The sequence below is a fragment of the Lithobates pipiens genome, unplaced genomic scaffold (assembly GCF_037356315.1).
Source record: "Lithobates pipiens isolate NorthernLeopardFrog02 unplaced genomic scaffold, aLitPip1_a1.2 Scaffold_8, whole genome shotgun sequence".
NCBI lineage: Eukaryota > Metazoa > Chordata > Amphibia > Anura > Ranidae > Lithobates > Lithobates pipiens.
In genome coordinates this window covers 612,453,648-612,475,386 of record NW_027507903.1, presented here as the reverse complement: position 1 = coordinate 612,475,386, position 21,739 = coordinate 612,453,648, and the positions used below count along the sequence as shown (strand labels likewise).

The window sequence follows — 21,739 nt, the reverse complement described above, 5'->3', positions numbered from 1 at the left end:
ATTGATGTACGATGATGAGGCTGCACTTATGGGCACCGATAGGCTGCACTGATGGGCACTGATAAGGCAGCTGCGGCACTGATGGACACTGATAGGTGGCACTGGTGGGCACTGATAGGTGGCACTGGTGGGCACTGAGAGGTGGCACTGATGGGTGACCCTAATGAACGGCACTGAGGGGCACTGGTAGGTGGCACTGAATGGCAATGATAGGTGCCACTGATAGGTGGCAGTGATGGGCATTGATGGGTGGCAGTGATGGGCACTGATAGGTGATGCTGATAGGCAACACTGCTAGGTGGCACTGATGACAAGGCACTGATTGGCACCACTGGTGGACATTGATAGGTGGCACTGATATGCACTGGTGGGCACTGATTGGTGGTACTGATATGCACTGGTGGGCACTGGCAGGTGGCACTGGCAGACGGCACTGGTGGGCACAGATGAGGTGGCTGTGGCTCCTCCTCTTAGGGACCGATGTCCCTTTCATAGCACCCCCCTTCACGTTCCTGTCCTCACCCCTTTATAGCACCCCCTTCGCATAACTGTCCACACCCCCTCTTCACATTGCAGTCCCCCTTTTATATCATCTTCCACTTCCTTCATATTACAGTTTCTGACACCCCTTTACATCACCCCCAGCTTCCTCCATCTTTCATAACAACAAGAGAGCCCTCTTCCCTGTCCTACCTTACACAAGGCAGAGGGTGGGAGGCACAGCAGGGGACATCTGAAGCAGCTGACATCGGAAATGCAGCAAAGCGATGGACGGAAGGCGGGAGATGCCCCAGGTAACTGGTTGCTAGAATGCAGGGAAGCCCTAGCAACCAATCAGTTAACTAGGCCAGCTCCTACCCTCCGTTCATTGCTTGTGATGCTCTTCTGATGTCAGCTCTGCAAAGACAACAGAGCTAGCTGCGGCTGAGGGAAAAAAGCAGGTCCGGATGGGACATTGATTCAGTCCAGACTCAGACCACGGTCCGCCATTTAGTGACGCCTGCTATAGTAGGTTGTATACTTTCACCACAGGGTCATGTAATTCTTAAACTTAATTGAACACCATAAACACTTCTTTCTTATAATTCTAATAAAACTTTATATACAGTAGATATCTGAGTGTCTTTAGAAAACTTGATTCGGATTGTATTGAATTTTTTTTATTCAGATGCAGCAAAACATAGGCAATATATTCTCAGTTTCTTTTTGTAGTGTTGTCATACCAGGGTGGCTGTCAAATGCATACAAAAAACATATGTTTAAATCACTATACTGTACATGCAGGTGAGAATAAACAATTACAAAGATAAAACCTTAAAAATGAGTCTTAGTTGCCTTTTGGATTTTTTGGTTGGAAAATAGTAAGCTGAATGCCAGTTTGTATAATCCCCTCCTATACATCTCTTTTTCTTCCTTTGCCAATAACACATTCTCTGGAATTCAAGGCTGGTCTACACAATATGATATAACATTTTGGTAAAAAAATACAGATAATTAGTGCCCAAGTTGATGACTGGATGGCAAAGATTTCTAAACTAACAGTATATTTCCCTGAAGAACTGAGATAGGCTGGAATGAAGGAGACCCAGACACTAAGGAAGGCCAACATGCTGAAGGTAATTAACTTGGCTTCATTGAAAGTGTTCGGGAGGCTCCTGGCCAAGAAAGCAACAATAAAACTCTTGGTGGCCAAGAAAAAAAGGTAACCCAACATGGTCCAAAAGGCAGCAGTAGAGTTCTCATTACATTCAACAATAATGGCTCCAGGTTTTTCTCGAAGGTTGTACTGAGAGTATGGTGGGCTAAGGGCTAGCCAAGAGACACACAATATGAACTGTAAGAGTGAGCAGAGAAAAACTATCATGTACGTCACTTGAGGCTTGGTCCACTTACTCAGTCTACTGGCTGGTTTGGATGCTGTAAAAGCAAAAATAACTGTTATAGTTTTTGCCAGGATACACGAAATACAGAGGGTAAAGACCATACCAAAGGTAGTTTGTCTCATGAAGCAGCTGTCATTTCTTGGATAACCAATAAATGCCAAAGAGCAGAGAAAGCAAAGGGAGAGAGATGCTAGAAGAAGACAACTTAGAAAGTAGTTGTTGGCCTTAATAATAGGGGAGGTCTTATGTAGGCTGAAAAGCCGCAGAATACCAACAGGAACCAGGAAGGACCCGACACTGATAAATGCCAAAGCAGCTCCCAGGGGATCTTCATATGAAAGATACTCTATGTTCTTCAAGAGACATGTTGACCTATCAGAATTTGGCCATTGGTCCCATGGACATTTTAAACAATCAAGAGAATCTATAAGGCAGGAAAAAAATAATAATTAGTTTGCTAGGAGGACTATATAAGCATACATTTCTCCCATGCCACCTTCTTCATACTTCGGGGTCAATTTACTGAAGGGAAAAAGGATTGTTCAAGTTGCAAGGGAAGTTGAACTTTACAAAAGAATTTGACTCAGAGCTTAGCGAATGAGGTGGAGCTCTGCTGGCTTCCATCATCCAATCATGTGCAAGCAAAAATTATGTTTTTGTTTTGTTTTCCTTGCATGAAAATGAGTATAAGCCCCTGTACACATGGTCAGACATTTCGACAACCAAATCCGTCTGATTTTGTCCGTCGGATTCAGTCCGTCGGATCTTGTCCGAAACTGTTGCATACACACGGTCGGACAAAGTTGTCGAAAAATCCGATCTTTCAGAACGTGATGACATAATTTCGTTACGATGGGACTACGGCTGAGAGGCGGGTCAGTGTTAGGAACGCACTTTATTCGCTTTCCTAACACAACACTAGTAAACAGCGAACGCACAGCATTGCGCCCGCTGTTTACCATTTTGGAAGCCTATTAGAGCCCACGGCTCTAATCAGGCGCTTCCAAAAATACCCCGCCGCTGTAATTCAGGTGCCCAGCGCCCAAGAAGGGGCCCCGACACCTGAATAGGGGGCGTCAGCGGCGACCATAGACAGATTCATGCAATGCATGGATCTATCTATGGTGAGAGAGAGGCGGCAGGAGAGGGGGGCAATGCTCCTGCGCCCTTTATGGGTCCTTTATGGATGCACCCCCACTGTTGATAGATCTCTTTTAACTCAAGAGCAGAAAGTGTAACTTTCAGCTTCCAGGTTGGAAATGGGAAAGTTAGATGGTCTATGATCTCAGGTCTTTACTTGCCAGTCTGGTTGGAGATCTCTCCCTGTGGGCAGGGCACACACTGGAAGCAACAGATTGGTTGTCCTTGTATAGCAGCCTTCCTGAACCCTGGTGGACAGCTATCACTGCAGGCTGAGGTAGGTACCTAGATAAAGAACAAACGTGTAGACTTTTATATATATAGAATGCTTTATTTAAAACTGATATCCAGATAGATATAAAAACACTGAATGCCAACTACATTTTTACCATAATTAGTAAGCCTGTTTTTTAATGATTATTAACCACTTCAGCTCCCACATCTGTACACCTATCCTGTAACAGAGGAATTTTTACATTTCTTCTATGGCCTGTTTATTCAGCAATAACTTTGTCATTAATGCAGATGCCAGTGATTAATGCATTACGTGTGGAGTTTAAGTGATATCCTTTATTTGCTAACTTAAAGAGGGATTCCGCCCAAAAAAAAAATATTAAAAGCCAGCAGCTATAAATACTACAGCTGCTGACTTTTAATAAATGGACACTCACCTGTCCCGGGTTCCAGCGATGCCGGCAGCCGAGGCCGATCGACTGCTCGGGCCTCGGCTGCTGCCGCCACCATTCGAGGTGAGGGAATCAGGAAGTAAAGCGAATCGGCTTCACTTCACGGTTCCCTACTGCGCATGCGCGAGCCGCGCCGCGCAATAGGAAATCTCCGCGCTGTCACTGGGACCCGTGTGTGTCCCAGCAGACAGCGCGGCAGGGCAGGAAATGGCGTAGACTCCCGTGGGAGTCTATGCCCGGAAGTGGGTGAAAATACCTGTCTTTGACAGGTATCTCCACCCCCCTCCCCCCTGAAAGGTGTCAATTGTGACACCGGAGGGGGGGGGGGGGGGTTCCGATCAGCGGAGGTTCCACTTTAGGGTGGAATCCCGCTTTAAGTTTTTAAAGATGCAAACTTTTGGAATAACTTAGATTCCTTTGCCAGGATTTAACTAGGAACTAGTATTAGATACACTGACGATTTTGCAGGTTTTTCTACTTACAAAGCATGTCGAGGTCTGTAATTTGTATCATACTGTAGGTACTCTTCAACTGTGAAAGACAGAATCTAAAACAAAAATCCAGAAAATCACATTGTATGATTTTGTTTTTAAAAAAATTGCATTTTATTGCATGATATAAGTATTTGATACATCAGAAAAGCAGAACTTAATATTTGGTACAGAAACCTTTGCAATTACAGAGATCATATGTTTCCCATAGTTCTTGACCAGGTTCACACACTGCAGCAGGGATTTTGGCCCACTCCTCCATACAGACCTTCTCCAGAGCCTTCAGGTTTAGGGTCTGTCACTGGGCAATATGGACTTTCAGCTCCCTCCACTCAAGGCCACTCCAGGACCTTGAGATGCTTCTTATGGAGCCACTCCTTAGTTGCCCTGGCTGTGTGTTTCGGGTCGTTGTCATGCTTGAAGACCCACCACGACCCATCTTCAATGCTTTTACTGAGGGAAGGAGGTTGTTGGCCTCGCTATACATGGTCCCATCCATCCTCCCCTCAATACGGTGCAATCGTCCTGTCCCCTTTGCGGAAAAGCAGCCCAAAAGAATGATGTTTCCACCGCCATGCTTCACGGTTGGGATGGTGTTATTGGGGTTGTACTCATCCTTCTTCTTCCTCCAAACACGGTGAGTGTAGTTTAGACCAAAAAGCTCTATTTTTGTCTCATCAGACCACATGACTTTCTCCCATTCCTCCTCTGGATCATCCAGATGGTCATTGGCAAACTTCAGATGGGCCTGGACATGCGCTGGCTTGAGCAGGGGGGCCTTGCGTGCACTGCAGGATTTTAAAGAGGAAGTAAACCCTGATGAGTTTACTTCCTCTTTCATTCCCTGCAAAGGCAAAGCATAATGGACTACTATGCATCGCATAGTAGCCCATCATGTGTCACTTACCTGACACAGGAGCCAGCGAAGTCACCGCTGTCCCCTGTATTCCGCCGCATCCATCTTCTCGGTGGGGTCTCGCAGCTCCGCCACTGTCATTCGGCGAAGCCGTGATGATGTCACTCCCGCGCATGCGCACGGGAGCCGAGACGTGCGGCATTGTGCGGCATCTTTGTTATCGAGGATGCCACGCTCAGTGCGCCTGCGCGCCGCTGTTTATGGCACATGCGCCGTAGACAGCGGTGACCGTCTTCGGGAAAATATCTCCTGAACCGTATAGATATTTCTTGGACCTACAGGTAAGCCTTAATCTAGACTTACCTGTAGGTCAAAGTGGTTTGTAAGGGTTTACAACCACTTTAATCCATGATGGCGTAGTGTGTTACTAATGTTTTTCTTTGAGACTGTGGTCCTAGCTCTCTTCAGGTCATTTAACAGGTCCTGCCATGTAGTTCTGGGCTGATCCCTCACCTTTCTCATGATCATTGATGCCCCACGAGGTGAGATCTTGCATGAAGCCCCAGACCGAGGGAGATTGATCGTCATCTTGAATTTCTTCAATTTTTTAATAATTGCGTCAACAGTTGTTGCCTTCTCACCAAGCTGCTTGCCTATTGTCCTGAAGCCCATCCCAGCCTTGTGCAGGTCTACAATAGTATTGCTGATGTCCTTACACAGCTCTCTGGTCTTGGCCATTGTGGAGAGGTTGGAGTCTGTTTGATTGAGTGGACCGGTGTCTTTTATACAGGTAACGAGTTCAAATAGGTGCAGGTAATACAGATAATGGGTGGAGAACAGGAGGGCTTCTTAAAGAAAAAATAACAGGTCTATGAGAGCCAGTATTCTTACTGGTTGGTAGGTGATCAAATACTTATGTCATGCAATAAAATGCAAATTCATTTTTTTTTAAATCATACAATGTGATTTTCAGGATTTTTGTTTTAGATTCCGTCTCTCACAGTTGAAGAGTACCTATGATACAAATTACAGACCTCTACATGCTTTGTAAGTAGGAAAACCTGCAAAATCGGCAATATATAAAATACTTGTTCTCCCCACTGTATGTTGTTTTTGGACAAAGAATGCTTTCTTTTTGTGAGATTGTGTTGCAAAAATTGTTTTATTTTTTATGCAATTTGTAGACAAAAAAGATAACAAAACAAAAAATAAATAAACCACTACTACTACTTTAATTAGTGTGGGTTTTAAACAAAATAATGTTACTGTAAATAAAAAGCATGAATTATATTCTATAATTTGTGCTGTTTAAAATGACACAACATTTTTAGATAATAAATTAAATATGTATGTTGTTTTTTTGGCCAAACAAGGCTTTCTTTGATGATATTGTTTTGACAAAAAATACTTGTTTTTTATGCAATTCCAAGATAAAAAGCACAATAATATATATATATATATATATATATATATATATATATATATATATATATATATATATATATATATATATATATATATATATATATATATATATATATATAAAGAAATGTTCTGCTTTGATCAGTGTGTGTTTAAAAAAAACAACACATGTAACTAAATTGTCCCATTTGAAATTATAATAAAATTATGATTATAGTATAAAGAATTCTAATTCATTTATTTAGTAAAAGAAAGAGTTAAAAAATGCTGTATTTTTCTAATTCAAACCCCTAAAAATTATCAAACAAAGCAAATAAAAATGAAAAAGTTGAACAAAAAAAAGTTAGCATTCAAAAAATGGTAAAGGGGAGAAGGGGAAGAAGGAGTTCATTAGAGCCGATTAGGGTAAACCCTGGGTCCATACAAAAATAACAGCGTTACTTTGTATCTCTTTGTCTGCTTTTTGACAGAGGCAGCTGTTACAGCAACAACTCCTATGTTTTAAAAAGGCGACATAGTCAAAGTTAAGGGCCAGTGTCACTAAACATTGTTTGGTAACTGTACAATGCTTTTGACATCAGTTTAAAACCCTTCTCAGATCATTCAGAATCAGTTGCAGTAGACCCACAATTGACCCTCCTCGATGGTCCTAAATCTGTGGATTTGTAGCGGTCTGTACCATGGATTTTGAATCAATGGTAAATTGCTTATTTAGGGTGGAGTCATAACTGCCGATCTTCATATGGCTTATGGTGCCCTCTGGGCTCAGTTGCCAGTTCACAATGTCATAGACTGCTGGTGGGTCGCCATTTTCATCAAAGTAAAGCTCTCTCCCATTACTCAGCTTCACCATCACTTTCTTCACATAGTGCAGAAGCTGCAAGTAAATAAATAAAAATAAAAAAATAATCTATGGACTTGTTGAGGATATTAGTTTATTTTGTTGTGCACTTCATTTTATATCTATGCATTATTAATTCATGAACATCACAGGAGCCTTTTTTCATTTTGATTTCCAAATATCTAGACAGTTAAATGAAAAATTCAGATTAAAGTGAACCTGGCCCATACTAAGTGAGGCCTAACAGTGCTAGACAAATGATAATGGTGCTATTGGTGATCAGACTGATCCCTATGTCCTTGTGGAGCTGTTTGAATCATAGGATCAGATAGTACATTGGGCCTGAACTTCTCTACAGACTTGGCTATCAGTTAAATTGGTGGAACAGATATAATGAGGACACTTGTTTTGGTGAACATTGTCTAATGCCGCGTACACACAGCTGGAATTTCTGATGTAAACAGTCTGATGGGAGCTTTTCATCGAATTTTCCGACCGTGTGTATGCCCATCAGTCTTTTTCTGTTGGCATTTCCGACAGACTTTAGATTGAGAGCCTGTTCTTAATTTTTGCAGACGGAAAACCTTTCTATCGTGTGTATGCTGTTCCGACACGCAAAATTCCGTTGCATGCTCGGAAACAATTCGATGTATGCTCAGAAGCATTAAACTTCCCTTTTATAGTGCCGTCAAACGTGTTGTATGTCGCTGTGTTATTGACCGTCGGAATTTGATGTGACTGTGTGTAGGCAAGACAGTTTGAGTGAAATCCCGACGGGAAAACCTTTAGAGCTTTTTCCGACGAGAATTCTGATCGTGTGTACGCGGCATAAAAGGGGATTTCCTTTATTTTGGAGAAATTTCCTGTTGTGTCTATGGTAATGGAAGCTAATTTTCTTTTTACAAGGAGGCACAGATGGCAAACAAACCTTGACAGGAGTTTTAATCTTTTGCTGTTCATCTTTATGTGTGCATTGGTTAAAACCCAAAATGTCCTCCAACCTTTAAAAAACAAATCAACCAAAAAACAGCTCTTACTGCAATAGTCACCTTCAATCTGGAGCTGTCCCCAGCAGTACCTCTTCTCCGTCACTAGATGTCCTCAGTCCTATGTATTTTTGTCACTCAACCAAGAAGACTGAGGACTAGTGATAAGCGTGTAGGCAGGTGCAGTCTACTTTATTCTCTGCAAGTGGTGCTTGTCCACACTGGCATTGCAGCTGGAGAGGAAGTTAAGAGGAACATGGTCCCTCTAAGGTTTCCTGGGTCACTGGGGAAGCTGTATGATTGGATGCTGCCACCCCATGTGACTCAAGCTGCCATCTTGGGTTAGGAAGGGCCTATTTAGGGCCCTGGCTCCCAGATTCGACACACATTTGCCACTGGGTAGTGTACTGTTAGGGGCAAAACAAGTGGCAGGGCATCTTCCCGCTTAGACACAAGCCAGGCCACATTCTGCCCCTCCTAACAGGAGCTGAAAATCTGTTCTCTACACGCTGTTGGGACACACGAGTGTTCCCCCTGTTGGGCTGTCTTCCCATTAGTTTTATTGTGAACTTTTCATCACTTCAATACAATTTCTTTATATTGCACTTGCACATGGACTATGTGTGTTATTACCGCTGCATCGCACTGCACCTCAACTACCTACCTCAGAATTCAGTTCGCTGTTTGTTCGCAGAACACATTGAAAAATCCACAGCACCCAAACCCTATTGAAGTCTATGGGAATCAAAACGTATATGGTGTCAATGTTGTCAGCTGGAATACCTGATGGCTTGTTTAATATTTTCAAAAAGCTGGTGGGTGGACAGGGATGTTATTAAATTAGTGATGCTAGTAATACTGCCACTAAATAAATTATTGCTTGCTACAATAGAAACCAGTGGAGTGGGCATGTAAGCAAAATGTGGCCATTTAGTTCTTCCTTTTGGCAAACTTTGGACAGTAAGCCCTTGTACACACGATTGGAGATTCCGACGGAATGTGTCCGATCGGAGCGTTTTGTCGGATATTCCGACTGTGTGTGGTATGCATCGGACTGTTTCCGTCGGAATATCCGTCGGACCAAATTTTCCAACTTGCCGGAAATATTTTCCGACAAAATGCCCCGATCGGACATACTCCGATCATGTGTAGAGAATTCCGATCGGACAAAGTGCCACGCATGCTCAGATCAAATTCCTACATCAAAGCTATTGGCTACTAGCCTGAATGTAGTCCCGTCGTAACGAAATAACGTCATCACGTTCTGAACGATCGGATTTTCCGACAACTTCGTCCAACCGTGTGTATACAACAGTTTCGGACAAAATCCGACAGACAAAATCCAACAGATTTGGTTGTCGGAATCTCTGACCGTGTGTACAAGGGCTTAGAGTTCAGGTCAAATCTCCATCGACTCAAACCTGAAGTTCATCCTTACTGAGGTCATACAGGACATTGTGGTCCCTCCTCCTGAGGGGGTGTTACCATGGGCTTTTTATTCACCGTGTAGTGCCAAGAGAGGTGATGATGTCATTATGCCTGCACTGTTATCTCTATCATTAAGGACCACACAGACTGAGAACAGGCAACGAGATAGAGGACTATGTGACATCATATCACTGGCTTAATGACTTTGTAAAAGGTAAGTAAAAAAAAAAACTAGCATAACACAATTAGGGAGGTCTTTTGGAGGCAGGTAGGATGTTGAGGCTGGTGAGGTGGAGCAGAGCCCAGAGTTGGGCTTTAAACAGGAAGTAAACCCTGATGAGTTTACTTCCTCTTTCATTCCCTGGAAAGGTAAAGCATAATGGACTACTATGCATCGCATAGTAGTCCATTATGTATCACTTACCTGACACAGGAGCCAGCGAAGTCACCGCTGTCCCCTGTAGTCCGGCGCATCCATCTTCTCGGTGGGTCTCACTGCTCCACCGCTGTCATTCGGTGAAGCCACAATGACGTCACTTCAGCGCATGCGCACGGGAGCCGCCACTCGCGGCATTTCGCCGTTGGCCGCGGCACGCTCAGTGCGCCGAAGACAGCGGTGCCTATCTTTCGGCAAATATCTCCTAAACTGTGTAGGTTTAGGAGATATTTCTTGGACCTACGGGTAAGCCTTAATCTAGGCTTACCTGTAGGTCAAAGTGTGTTGTAAGGGTTTATAACCACTTTAAAGACAAGCTAATTCTTAGCTTAGAAGGTTAATTCTTAATGAGAGTCAGGTTCAAGGGTACCTGCCATGGTTTGAAATTCCTAACATCTTCACATATGTTACAAGAGAATGATCCTTTTGTTGTATTGCAGCTTCTGAGATCTTCCAAGGCTCTGACAATAACATGGACAGCAGTGTAGACATTGTAGGTCACCCGCAGGCTGGAGACATCATTGTAACTATTATGAATCTCCTCCAGATTTTCATTTCCTGTGCATTTATTTTTCACATTGACCAAAGAATCTGTTACGTTTTTCTGAGTCACCAATTTGCAGTTGAATACTTTCTCCCAAAAGTCCTTCACCCAATAGTCCTGCAGATGCATATATGGATGGTTCTTGTTGAGGAAATCCCTGAATCCTGGAATAGTACCACTGTAAAGGGCTATCCCAATGGTCCCAGAAAGTAGATTTGAATATGGATATGTGGCGAAAAGGCTGGAGGTGGCCCATGCTTCACTGGCTACTAAAGTTTTGTTAACGACATTCTGTTTTAGCATTTCATCCACGATGGGAAGTAAGTTAATAGCATCAGAAAAGGCAATGATAACTTTGGCAGTGGACTTTTTCATATCAGCAACAATGCTAGGAGCATTGCGATCTGGTCTATCCATTTGAATGTTTTTCATGAAGGCCATGCATGCTCCTGCCTCAAGAATTCCCTTTCGTACCAGTTGAATTCCCTGCTGACCATAGTCATTATCCAAGGCCAACAAGCCAATCCATGTCCAACCAAAGTGGAGCACCAGCTCCGACAGACCTTTCGACTGAAACATGTCACCAGGTACAGTCCTGAAAAAAGATGGAAACTTGGTCCGGTCACTCAGAAGTGGACTTGTAGAAAAATGGCTTACCTGGGGAAATATCATAGATGGCATTTTTATTGTATTTGCATAGAATATTTGTTTAACCAAAATAACAGTACAATGGTTTTCAGTCTTTTTTTTTTATTTTTATTTTTTTAGGGGGATTTATACATTTACTTCATTTCACCTTCATTTTATCAAATACTTGTAAAAGATATGTGGCACTGATTTGTGTCTCGGGTTTTTTTTGCGGCAGCCAAGCAAACAGTAACTTTCAATCTTCTGGCTCAGTAAAAAGGATGAGCCCTTGTACACGCGGTCGGAGATTCCGACGGAATGTGTCCGATCGGGCCGTTTTATCGGATATTCCGACTGTGTGTGGTCTCCATCGGACTGTTTCCATCGGAGTATCCGACGGACCAAATTTTCCAACTTGTTGGTAAAATTTTCTGACAAAATACTCCGATCGGACCTTGTCCGATCATGTGTAGAGAATTCCGATCGGACAAAGTGCCACACATGCTCAGATCAAATTCCTACATCAAAGCTATTGGCTACTAGCCTGAACGTAGTCCCGTCGTAATGAAATAAGATCATCACGTTCTGAACGATTGGATTTTCCGACAACTTTGTCCGACCGTGTGTATGCAACAGTTTCGGGCAAAATCCGTCGGACAAAATCCGACGGATTTGGTTGGCGGAATGTCTGACCGTGTGTACAAGGACTAAGGGTTGCCTTTTTTACATTTTATTGCAGAGTAACTTGGTCAGGTCTTAAAGTGGAGCTCCAGCCCCTCCACCAAAAAATTAAGTCAGCAGCTACAAATATTGTAGCTGCTGACTTTTAATATTAGGACACTTACCTGTCCAGGAATCCTGTGATGTCGACACTGCTGCTGATTTTTCAATTTGCTCTCGGGTGCTGCCCGCACCATTCCTTGTGAGGGAAACCAGCAATGAAGCCTTGCGGCTTCACAGCTGGCTCCCTACTGCACATGCACAAAGCACGCTGCGCTCTGTAAATGGTCCGGCGGTGGGGGAAGGGGGAGGGGGCCGAACTTCCTGGTGACTTCACTGTGGTGAAGCCCCCCAGAAGTCGGAGCGGGTACCTGCCAAAAACAGGTATCCACCACCCTGAAAGGTGCCAAATGTGGCAGAAGAGAGGGAAAGGAAGAAAACAAGTGGAGCTTACCCCTTTGGGTGGAGCTACGCTTTAAGGAAGCTGTGGGATACTCCATAACTCCTCAAATGTGTGGAGGCTTTTCCCTTTGCAGTTACTGCTTAGACCAGTCCCTTAACCCTTACAGATCGGAAGATTTGGCTTCTTAATGACCGGGCCATTTTTTACGATACGTCACTGCGGCGGTTTAATTGACAATTGCGCGGTCGTGCAACACTGTACCCAAACAAAATTGACGTCCTTTTTTTCTCACAAATAGAGTTTTCTTTTGGTGGTATTTGATCACATCTGCGCTTTTAATTTTTTGTGCTATAAACAAAAAAAAGTGTACATTTTGAAAAAAAAAACAATATTTTTTACTTTTTGCTATAATAAATATCCCCAAAAATGTTTCTAAAAAACACATTTCTTTCTCAGTTTAGACCAATATGTAATCTTCTACATCTTTTTGGTAAAAAAAAACAACAAAACAATAAGCGTATATTGATTGGTTTGTGCAAAAGTTATAGCATCTACAAACTATGGGAAAGATTTATGGCATTTTTATTATTATTTTTTTGTTTACTAGTAATGGCACTGATCTGCAATTTTTAACGGTACTGCGACATTTCGGCGGACAGATCGGACACCTTTGGGATCACTGACAAAAATACAGCAATCAGTGCATTAAAAATGTCACTGCCAAGGAAGGGGTTAACACTAGGGGGTGCTCAAGGGTTAACTGTATGTTCCCTGGATGTGTTCTAGCTGTGGGGGGGTAGGAGTGACGAGAGGAAGAGACATATCGTTTTTCCTTGTAGAAACAAACGATATGTCTCTTCTCTCCTGACAGAACAGGGATTTGTGTGTTTACACACACACAAATCCCTGTTCCTGCTCTCGTACACACGATCGCTCCACACTGAGCCTTAAGACCAAATCCTTGGTGAAACCCCTCTCTTTTAGCTTGCTAAGAACAAAAAGTGTTGGTGCTGCGCCATTGATGTGTGTGAACTCTTTGTGATTAATATATACTGTATTAACATATAATAATTTTGCCCAAAACATAAACAAGCTAAAAGAAATTATTCATAAATATATGTTCACGTTTCTCATTAGAAATGTGCAAAATCAATAGTACTCAGTACCTGTGAGAAAGCATAGCTAGGTATATTAACCGCATGCCGACCAGCCGCCGCAGTTGTACTGCGGCGGCATGGCTCGGCTGCGCAAATCGCAGGTATGTTACGTCGGTAACATAAACGGCCACTAGGGGGCGCACGAGCCCCCGCTCACTCCCCGAGCAGATGCGAGTGCCCGGCGATCTCGATCGCCGCCGGGCTCCCGTGATCGCTCAGGGCACATGGAGAACTGGGAGATGTGAGTGTAAACACACTGTTTCCGGTTCTCTGAGCAGGGAACTGACAGATCATCTGTCCTTACAGAGTATGCGTTTTTTTTCAAAATTGGCTCTCTTTTTTTGTTTATAGCGTAAAAAATTAAAACCGCAGAGGTGATCAAATACCACCAAAGAAAGCTCTATTTTTGAGAAAAAAAGGATATCAATTTTGTTTGGGGGCCACGCAATTGTCAGTTAAATCGACGCTGTGCCAAATCGCAAAAAGTGGTCTGGTCTTTGGCCAGCCAAATGGTCCGGGGCTTAAGTGGTTAAAATGCAATGGTGGCTAGTTGAAAATAAACAAACATAAATAAAAAGTCTATTTTTGGTGTTAAATGCAGGTGATAAACTATAGTATGAATGAGTATATACTTGCACCATTAAAAGTGTCTCTTCCTTCTAGTACTGTGGCACCTAAGTGCTCATAGCTTCTCACCTTACTGCTGTAAGGTAACAACATATAAAGGTATATTTTCCCATCCCTTGTTGTATCTCCTCCTGACTCTAGGGGTCCTCCTGTGGTTTATCTAGTTGATGTATCTCTGTGATGGCTGTTTTTTTCTCTATGGTGATCTTGGGGGGTCCCTCTTGGTGAGTCTGAGTTAGTTGCTAATATAAAAGAAACTCCCCATAGTGCAGTATCGTTTAAAACAGGGATAAGCAATTAGCGGACCTCCAGCTGTTGCAGAACTACAATTCCCATGAGGCATAGCAAGACTCTGACAGCCACAAGCATGACATCCAGAGGCAGGGACATGATGGGATTTGTAGTTTTGCAACAGCTGGAGGTCCGCTAATTGCAGATCCCTGATTTAAAAGATGTGTTTAGAACAGCATGATTACTCACTTTTTGACAATTAAAAATGTGCATATACTCCACAAGCAGCGAGCTTGTCCTAGTGCATCACTTCTGTTATACCTCCACTCTGTATTGTGCCCTACGCGTTGTGTCACGCCCACATGACTTTATCTGGGGAACCTCTCCTCCTGAACACAGGGAAGAACACTGCTCTCCCAAGCTTGAGACTATTTATACATTCTTCTAACCACCATATGGGTGCCTTCCCCCAGGGATTGGCTGGAGCTGCATAAATAATAAACTGTCCATTTGACTCTCCCACCCACTATATTCTGGAAGCCTCTAGAAGACAGGGGGAAGCAATCAATTCTACAGCCTGCAGAACCAAGAGCAGACCAAACCAATAACAGGCAGCTCCACTGATTATAGAGGAGCTAAAGAACTAAATTAGCCTACACTTACTAACAGCCTAGCTGAGAGGGTGCTACAGATATTTATTAGTAAACTATTTTTTCTTCACACTGTACCCATGAAACATTAAAAGTATGTTAAATTATTTAATAGGAAAGGCCAGCACCACTTAAATGCTTTTTGGTAGCAGATTGCGATTGGCTAGCTAATTAAAAAACTATCACTGAGAAGGGACTAAAGACATCAAAAAGCTCTCCCAATGATCCAGTGAGTAGTACAGTAGATCCTTCTTAGAACATAAGTTATTCACATATCTCATTCCATCACATATCCCAACGATAAGGGGAAAATTCCTCATTTAATAATAGTGGACTGAGCCATGTAGATCATTCCTCCATGTTGAATTGGATAACTGTACATCCAGAACTGCATTTCTCAGCTACGGAATCCATACCTCTACTGGAATTGACCCTCCCACTGTCATTCATCAAGGTTTGCTTATTATACAGTCTATAACCCCTCCCATGTAATAATTCTAAGTGAAAGCAATAATACAATAAAATATTAAAAGAAAAATGTAAAATAAAATATTTACTATGACAGCTAGTGATGATAACGTCACTCCCTAGGCCTTCTTGAGGGATCCTAGAAAAGCTGAGGCTCCCAAGTGTCACAGGAATGGGCTCCTGCACAGTGCTGCAGCACCTTCTTGTTAGATTTGGAATCCTCAGATTTCCCAGGGTACAGCAAGAAGACTCAGTGATGCCACCCTTGCCTACAGGAAGCAATTGAAAGCCATTTATAAGATATGTTTTACATGTTTCTTCCATTGGTTTCACTTTTTTCACATGGAGGAGGTGGGAGTTGTAAAATAAGTGGATCTTGAATTTTCATGCAGGGTCTTCTTTAATTCTACAAAGGTCAAGGTGCACCAACTAAGCCATTGAGCTTGCTTTTACTTGTGCTATAAAATGAGTATAATGCCACGTACACACGATCGGACTTTCCGGCGGACCAGAGTCCGTCTGACAATTCGATCGTGTGTGGGCTCCAGCAGACTTTTTCTTCCCAAAAGTCCGGCAGACCTAGAAATAAGACTGGCTTCAAGTTTGTCTGCCGGACTCGGCTTTTAGCGGACAATCCGTTCGTCTGTGTGCTAGTCCGATGGACTAAAACAGACGCTAGGGTAGCTATTGGCTACTGGCTATGGACTTCCTTATTCTATGTCATCACGTTCTAATCCATCTGACTTTTGGAGTGATCGTGTGTGGCCAAGTCCATTAGTTTGAAAGTCCGGTGGACGTCAGCTGCAAAGTCTGTCGGATTGTCCGCCGGAAAGTCAGATCGTGTGTACGCGGCATAACAGTAATGATTTACCTTTAGTGTAACGTAAGTCAACTTTATAAGGATACTCCAAATCTCAGAATAACTTAAAAATATTTACCTGTGGGTATCTGTAGAGTCCCAAAATGTGAGCCATGGCAATTGAATGCGTAGAAATAGATGCACCAATAATAGAACTTAGGGGTGCCTTATTACATCGATAGTTTGGCATGGCCAGACTCTGTCCAGTAAGCAACTGTAGACTACCCTTTAAATCCAGATGAAGATCACTGCAGGAGTCGTAGGCCTGAAGTCCCAAGGTAACATTTGGAAGGATGTTGGGACTCTCATTGATCTCATTTACAGCAAATATTAAAGCCTGGAGCTGCTGATAATTTTCAAAGTGAAACCTTTACCGAGAAATAAAGAAAAGTTGTGAAAATTAAGAAAAAGCTCTTATTAGACATGAGCTATATTTATTGGACCAATAAAAAATTAGGACTAGGAGTGAGGTTTAATTATAGAGGGATACCCAAGGAATATGTCCTCAAACGCTTTGTCTAATCACCAGAAGGTACCAGCCTATAACCCTATGTACCAGCCAATAAGGGTCTACTTAAGCCCATGTATAGATATGGGTGGCATTGTTGCTTATTGGCTATTAATTTGGTTTCCGAATTTAATTCCCCCATAGCTTTATCTAAAACCCCAATTAAGCTTCTGCACATATCACTGTAATGCAGTCAAGCTGTACATACAGCAATAAATATGTTCATATTTTTCTTTTCTTTTATTTACTATGTGCAGCACCAAAGGCAAAAATACCCTAGCTGGCCACAAGCTGGATAGATGGGCCACCGCTGTCACACACAACTGGTGGTTCAGATCTCCATTGGTCCAACAGGCCACCTGTACAATGTTGCAGTCAACTGTACTTCTCTGGGAATGTGAGTGCCAGTAATTGGAGCTTGGCATGTAATGTGTCAGACTTTTAGAGACCCACTCTGATGTGTCATGATGTGGACAGCAGCCAGAGCAGCAATTCAGTTGGGTTTTAAGGGTAAGAAGTAAAAAAAAGTGTCCAGGCCCCCCAAATTCCAGGGTGCCCAGCTAAGTTCAATCAATTTTCTGTTGGAAAGCATGGCTCTGCCCCTCACATAATCTGCATTTTGATATTGCCCATTGGTAATGGGTCAGTAGTGCAGGATGTAGAAGTTTCAAATTTGCATACTAAAGCATGATTTAAGGGACCTAGGGTGCTTTCTGTCAAATCTTTTAAAAGTATCTTGAAACATTCAAATGCCATACTGGTGACCTCACAATAGGGATAACACTTTTTTGCAGAAGGGAGTTTAACAAGACCTTAAACTATGTAGAAGGTTCTTTACTGTAAGAGTGACAAGGATGTGGAATTCCCTTCCAAAGGCGGTGGTCTCAGCAGGAAATGAATCAATGAGTGACTTGTATAGCGCTACCTATGCGAACTGAATCGCCTCAGGGTGTTTTTGCCGCCGGTGTCTTCGGTATAGTGCAGTCCTTTAATCCATAGGGTCCCGACACGCTTACAAACACATACACATATTTTTGGCCAATTTTTAGACAGGGTCTAATTAATCTACCAGCATGTCTTTGGAGTTTGGGAGGAAACCGGAGTACCCGGAGGAAACCCACATAGGCACAGGGAGAACATGCAAACTCCAAGCATTGATAGTTTCAAAAAACTATACATCATACAGGGATATACAATGTAATACTGACATATAATCACTCACATAGGTTGAACTTGATGGACTTGTGTCTTTTTTTTCGACCTCACCTACTATGTAACTATGTAACTATGGAGGCGGAGCTGTTGTGTTTTTTTTTTCTTTTTTCAGTTTGTCGTGAGATGGATTTAGATTGCGGGACATTTTTTTTAAAATTATTATTATTTTATTTTTAATAAAGGACTTGTCCCAAAGTTTCTCTTGTCATTTTTACTATTTTTGACACTTTTTTTGTGAAATGGTAGTGGTACAATGTACATGTTACCAATTCACATGGGGGGCTGGGATTTGGGGGTCCCCTTGTTAAAGGGGGCTTCCAGATTCCGATAAGCCCTGGGCCGCAGACCCCCACAACCACCGGGCAAGGGTTGTGGGGATGAGGCCCTTGTCCCCATCAACATGGAGACAAGGTGCTTTGGGGGTGATTCCAAAGCACCCCCCCATGTTGAGGGCATGTGGCCTTCTATGGTTCAGGAAGGGGGGCTCTCTCTTGTCCCCCCTCTTTTCCTGCTGCCTGCCAGGCTGCGTACTCAGATAAGGGTTTGGTATGGACTTTAGGGGGACCCCTACGCCATATTTCTTTTAAATTTGGTGTAGGGTTCCCCTTAATATCCATACCAGACCTGAAGGGCCTGGTATGGATTTTGGGGGGACTCCCGTGCATTTTTTTTTTCAATTTTGGTTCAGGGTTCCCCTTAATATTCATACCAGACCTAAAGGGCCTGGTAATGGATTGGGGGGATGCCATTTTTTTCAATGAGTTTTATCTATATTGCCGAGACCTGACAATTCATTACAGCCGCAATCAGTTTTAAATTACTTTTTTTTCTTTAGAAATGTCATTTTGCTGTGGTACTGTTCTAAAAATGGGAAAAGTGTGGCAATTAACAGGCAACTATAAACACCCCCCCCCCCCCCCCCAGGCAAGATATTTAAAGGAATACTTCATTTTTATTGTTTCACTTTAAGCATTATTAAAATCACTTTTTTTTTACTTTTTTTGCATTGATACATGTCCCCTGGGGCAGGACCCAGGTCCCCAAACACTTTTTTTGGCAATAATTTGCATATAAGTCTTTAAAATTAGCACTTTTGATTTGATATGTTCGTGTCCCATAGACTTTAACGGTGTTCGTGTGTTCATCCAAATGTCCAAATATTTTGCCTGTTAGCAAGTTCTGGTATGAACCGAACCGGGGGGGGGGGGGGGGGGGTTTGGCTCATCCTTAATTGGGACACTGAAACCCATATCTTGTTGACACTGCTTATGGGTGGAATAGGTATAGGCTCAGTGACCGTTACATTAATTTCTTAACCTAGTTGTCTTAATTGGAAAGGGGAACACCAGTTAGGAAAGAGACTCCAATCATTCACATTTAGACATTGTGTATGTGGTAGAGCAAGTGCCCTCTAGAACACCCCTATTCATCCTTTTCCTTTGACATTCCAAATTATACTCCAGAAGTTCAGAAATAGTATGTGTTAATACTCCACTTACAGAGCACAGGTAGTTTTCGGTGGCCTCTCTGTGAAGGAAACTTGTTCATAGACCTTGTCTAGATACAACGGTATAATGAAGCCAACCATGATGTCTCCCATCCTTGTTGTCCCCTTCATCTCTGACATATCCAGTTTGCATCTGTTGTCATGTAAGTACAATGCCAGAATGAGGTGGAATAAAGTCAGCTTCCAGATAGCTGCATATAAAATGTCCATCTTGCTTTACGCTTTTTGGCAACATCTGTGAATAAATTAGACTCATGACTGCATTTGTATTTTTACATATCTAGACTTATTCTGCAAAAATAAATGGAAAGGAAAATAAAAGGTAAAGTATTGTAGTATATAGTGATCATCTTGTCAAACAGTAAACCGTATAACTGCAAATCAATACACTGAGCATGATGACAAGAGGTTCAATAGCTGTTTGACCAAATAATAAAATTAGGAAGATAATAATCTAGGAAGCTTGGATTGAGGAATGATTGTTTGAGCCTGGATGCTTGAATGTCTATCCACCAAGCTAACATATATCGTCCTCCAAACTTCAAAGATGGCAGGGTTTTTTAATAACTAGTACTGGCAACATGGAAGAAAGTCCACAACAACATACAGTCAGGTCCATAAATATTGGGACATTGACACAATTCTAATATTTTTGGCTCTATACACCACCACAATGGAACAGTGTAGGAATTACAACAGTTTGTATATGTGCCTCCCACTTTTTAAGGGACCAAATGTAATGGGACAACTGGCTGCTCAGCTGTTCCATGGTCGGGTGTTATTCCCTCGTTATCCCATTTACAAGGAGCAGATACAAGGTCCAGAGTTAATTTCAAGTGTGCTATTTGCATTTGGAACCTGTTGCTCTCAACTTTCAATATGAGATCCAAAGAGCTGTCACTATCAGTGAAGCAAGCCATCATTAGGCTAAAAAAACAAAATAAACCCATCAGAGAGATAGCAAAAACATTAGGTGTGGAAAAATCAACTGTTTGGAACATCCTTAAAAAGAGAGAACACACCGGTGAGCTCAGCAACACCAAAAGACCTGGAAGACCATGGAAAACAATTGTGGTGGATGACCAAAGAATTCTTTCCCTGGTGAAGAAAACACCCTTCACAACAGTTGGCAAGATCAAGAACACTCTCCAGGAGGTAGATGTATGTGTTTCAAAGTCAACATTCAAGAGAAGACTTCACCAGAGTGAATACAGAGGGTTCACCATAAGATGTAAACCATTAGTGAGCCTCAAAAACAGGAAGGCCAGATTAGAGTTTGCCAAACAACATCTAAAAAAGCCTTCACAGTTCTGGAACAACATCCTATGGACAGGTGAGACCAAGATCAACTTGTACCAGAGTGATGGGAAGAGAAGAGTATGGAAAAGGAAAGGAACAGCTCATGATCCAAAGCATACCAACTCATCAGTGAAGCATGGTGGTGGTAGTGTCATGGCGTGGTCATGTATGGCTGCCAATGGAACTGGTTCTCTTGTATTTATTGATGATTTGACTGCTGACAAAACCAGCAGGATGAATTCTGAAGTGTTTTGGGCAATATTATTTGCTCATAAGCCTCATCTTCAGCAAAATGCTTTAGAACTCATTGAACGGCGCTTCACAGTGCAGATGGACAATGACCCAAAGCATACTACGAAAGCAACCAAAGAGTTTTTTAAGGGAAAGAAGTGGAATGTCATGCAATGGCCAAGTCAATCACCTGACCTGAATCCGATTGAGCGTGCATTTAACTTGCTGAAGACAAAACTGAAGGGAAAATGCCCCAAGAACAAGCAGGAACTGAAGACAGTTGCAGTAGGGGCCTGGCAGAGCATCACCAGGGATGTCTATGCATTCCAGACTTCAGGCTGTAATTGACTGCAAAGGTTTTGCAACCAAGTATTAAAAAGTGAAAGTTTGATGGATGATTGTTAATCTGTCTCATTACTTTTGGTCCCTTAAAAAGTGGGAGGCACATATACAAACAGTTGTAATTCCTACACTGTTCACCTGATTTGGATGTAAATACTCTCAAATTAAAGCTGAAAGTGTGC

At 42.5% G+C, this 21,739-nt stretch overlaps 1 protein-coding gene across 1 annotated transcript; it reads right to left on the bottom strand.

The window, feature by feature from the left end:
- Positions 1–1,356: 1,356 nt before the first annotated feature.
- LOC143962337 (extracellular calcium-sensing receptor-like) lies at positions 1,357–19,895 on the bottom strand. Its single transcript, XM_077471636.1, has 6 exons — positions 19,678–19,895; positions 16,535–16,823; positions 10,540–11,370; positions 7,158–7,355; positions 3,185–3,308; positions 1,357–2,307 (listed from the first exon to the last, which is right to left on the bottom strand). Exons 1-6 carry the CDS (start codon positions 19,893–19,895, stop codon positions 1,394–1,396), a joined length of 2,574 nt encoding a protein of 857 aa, XP_077327762.1. The 3' UTR covers positions 1,357–1,393.
- Positions 19,896–21,739: the final 1,844 nt, after the last annotated feature.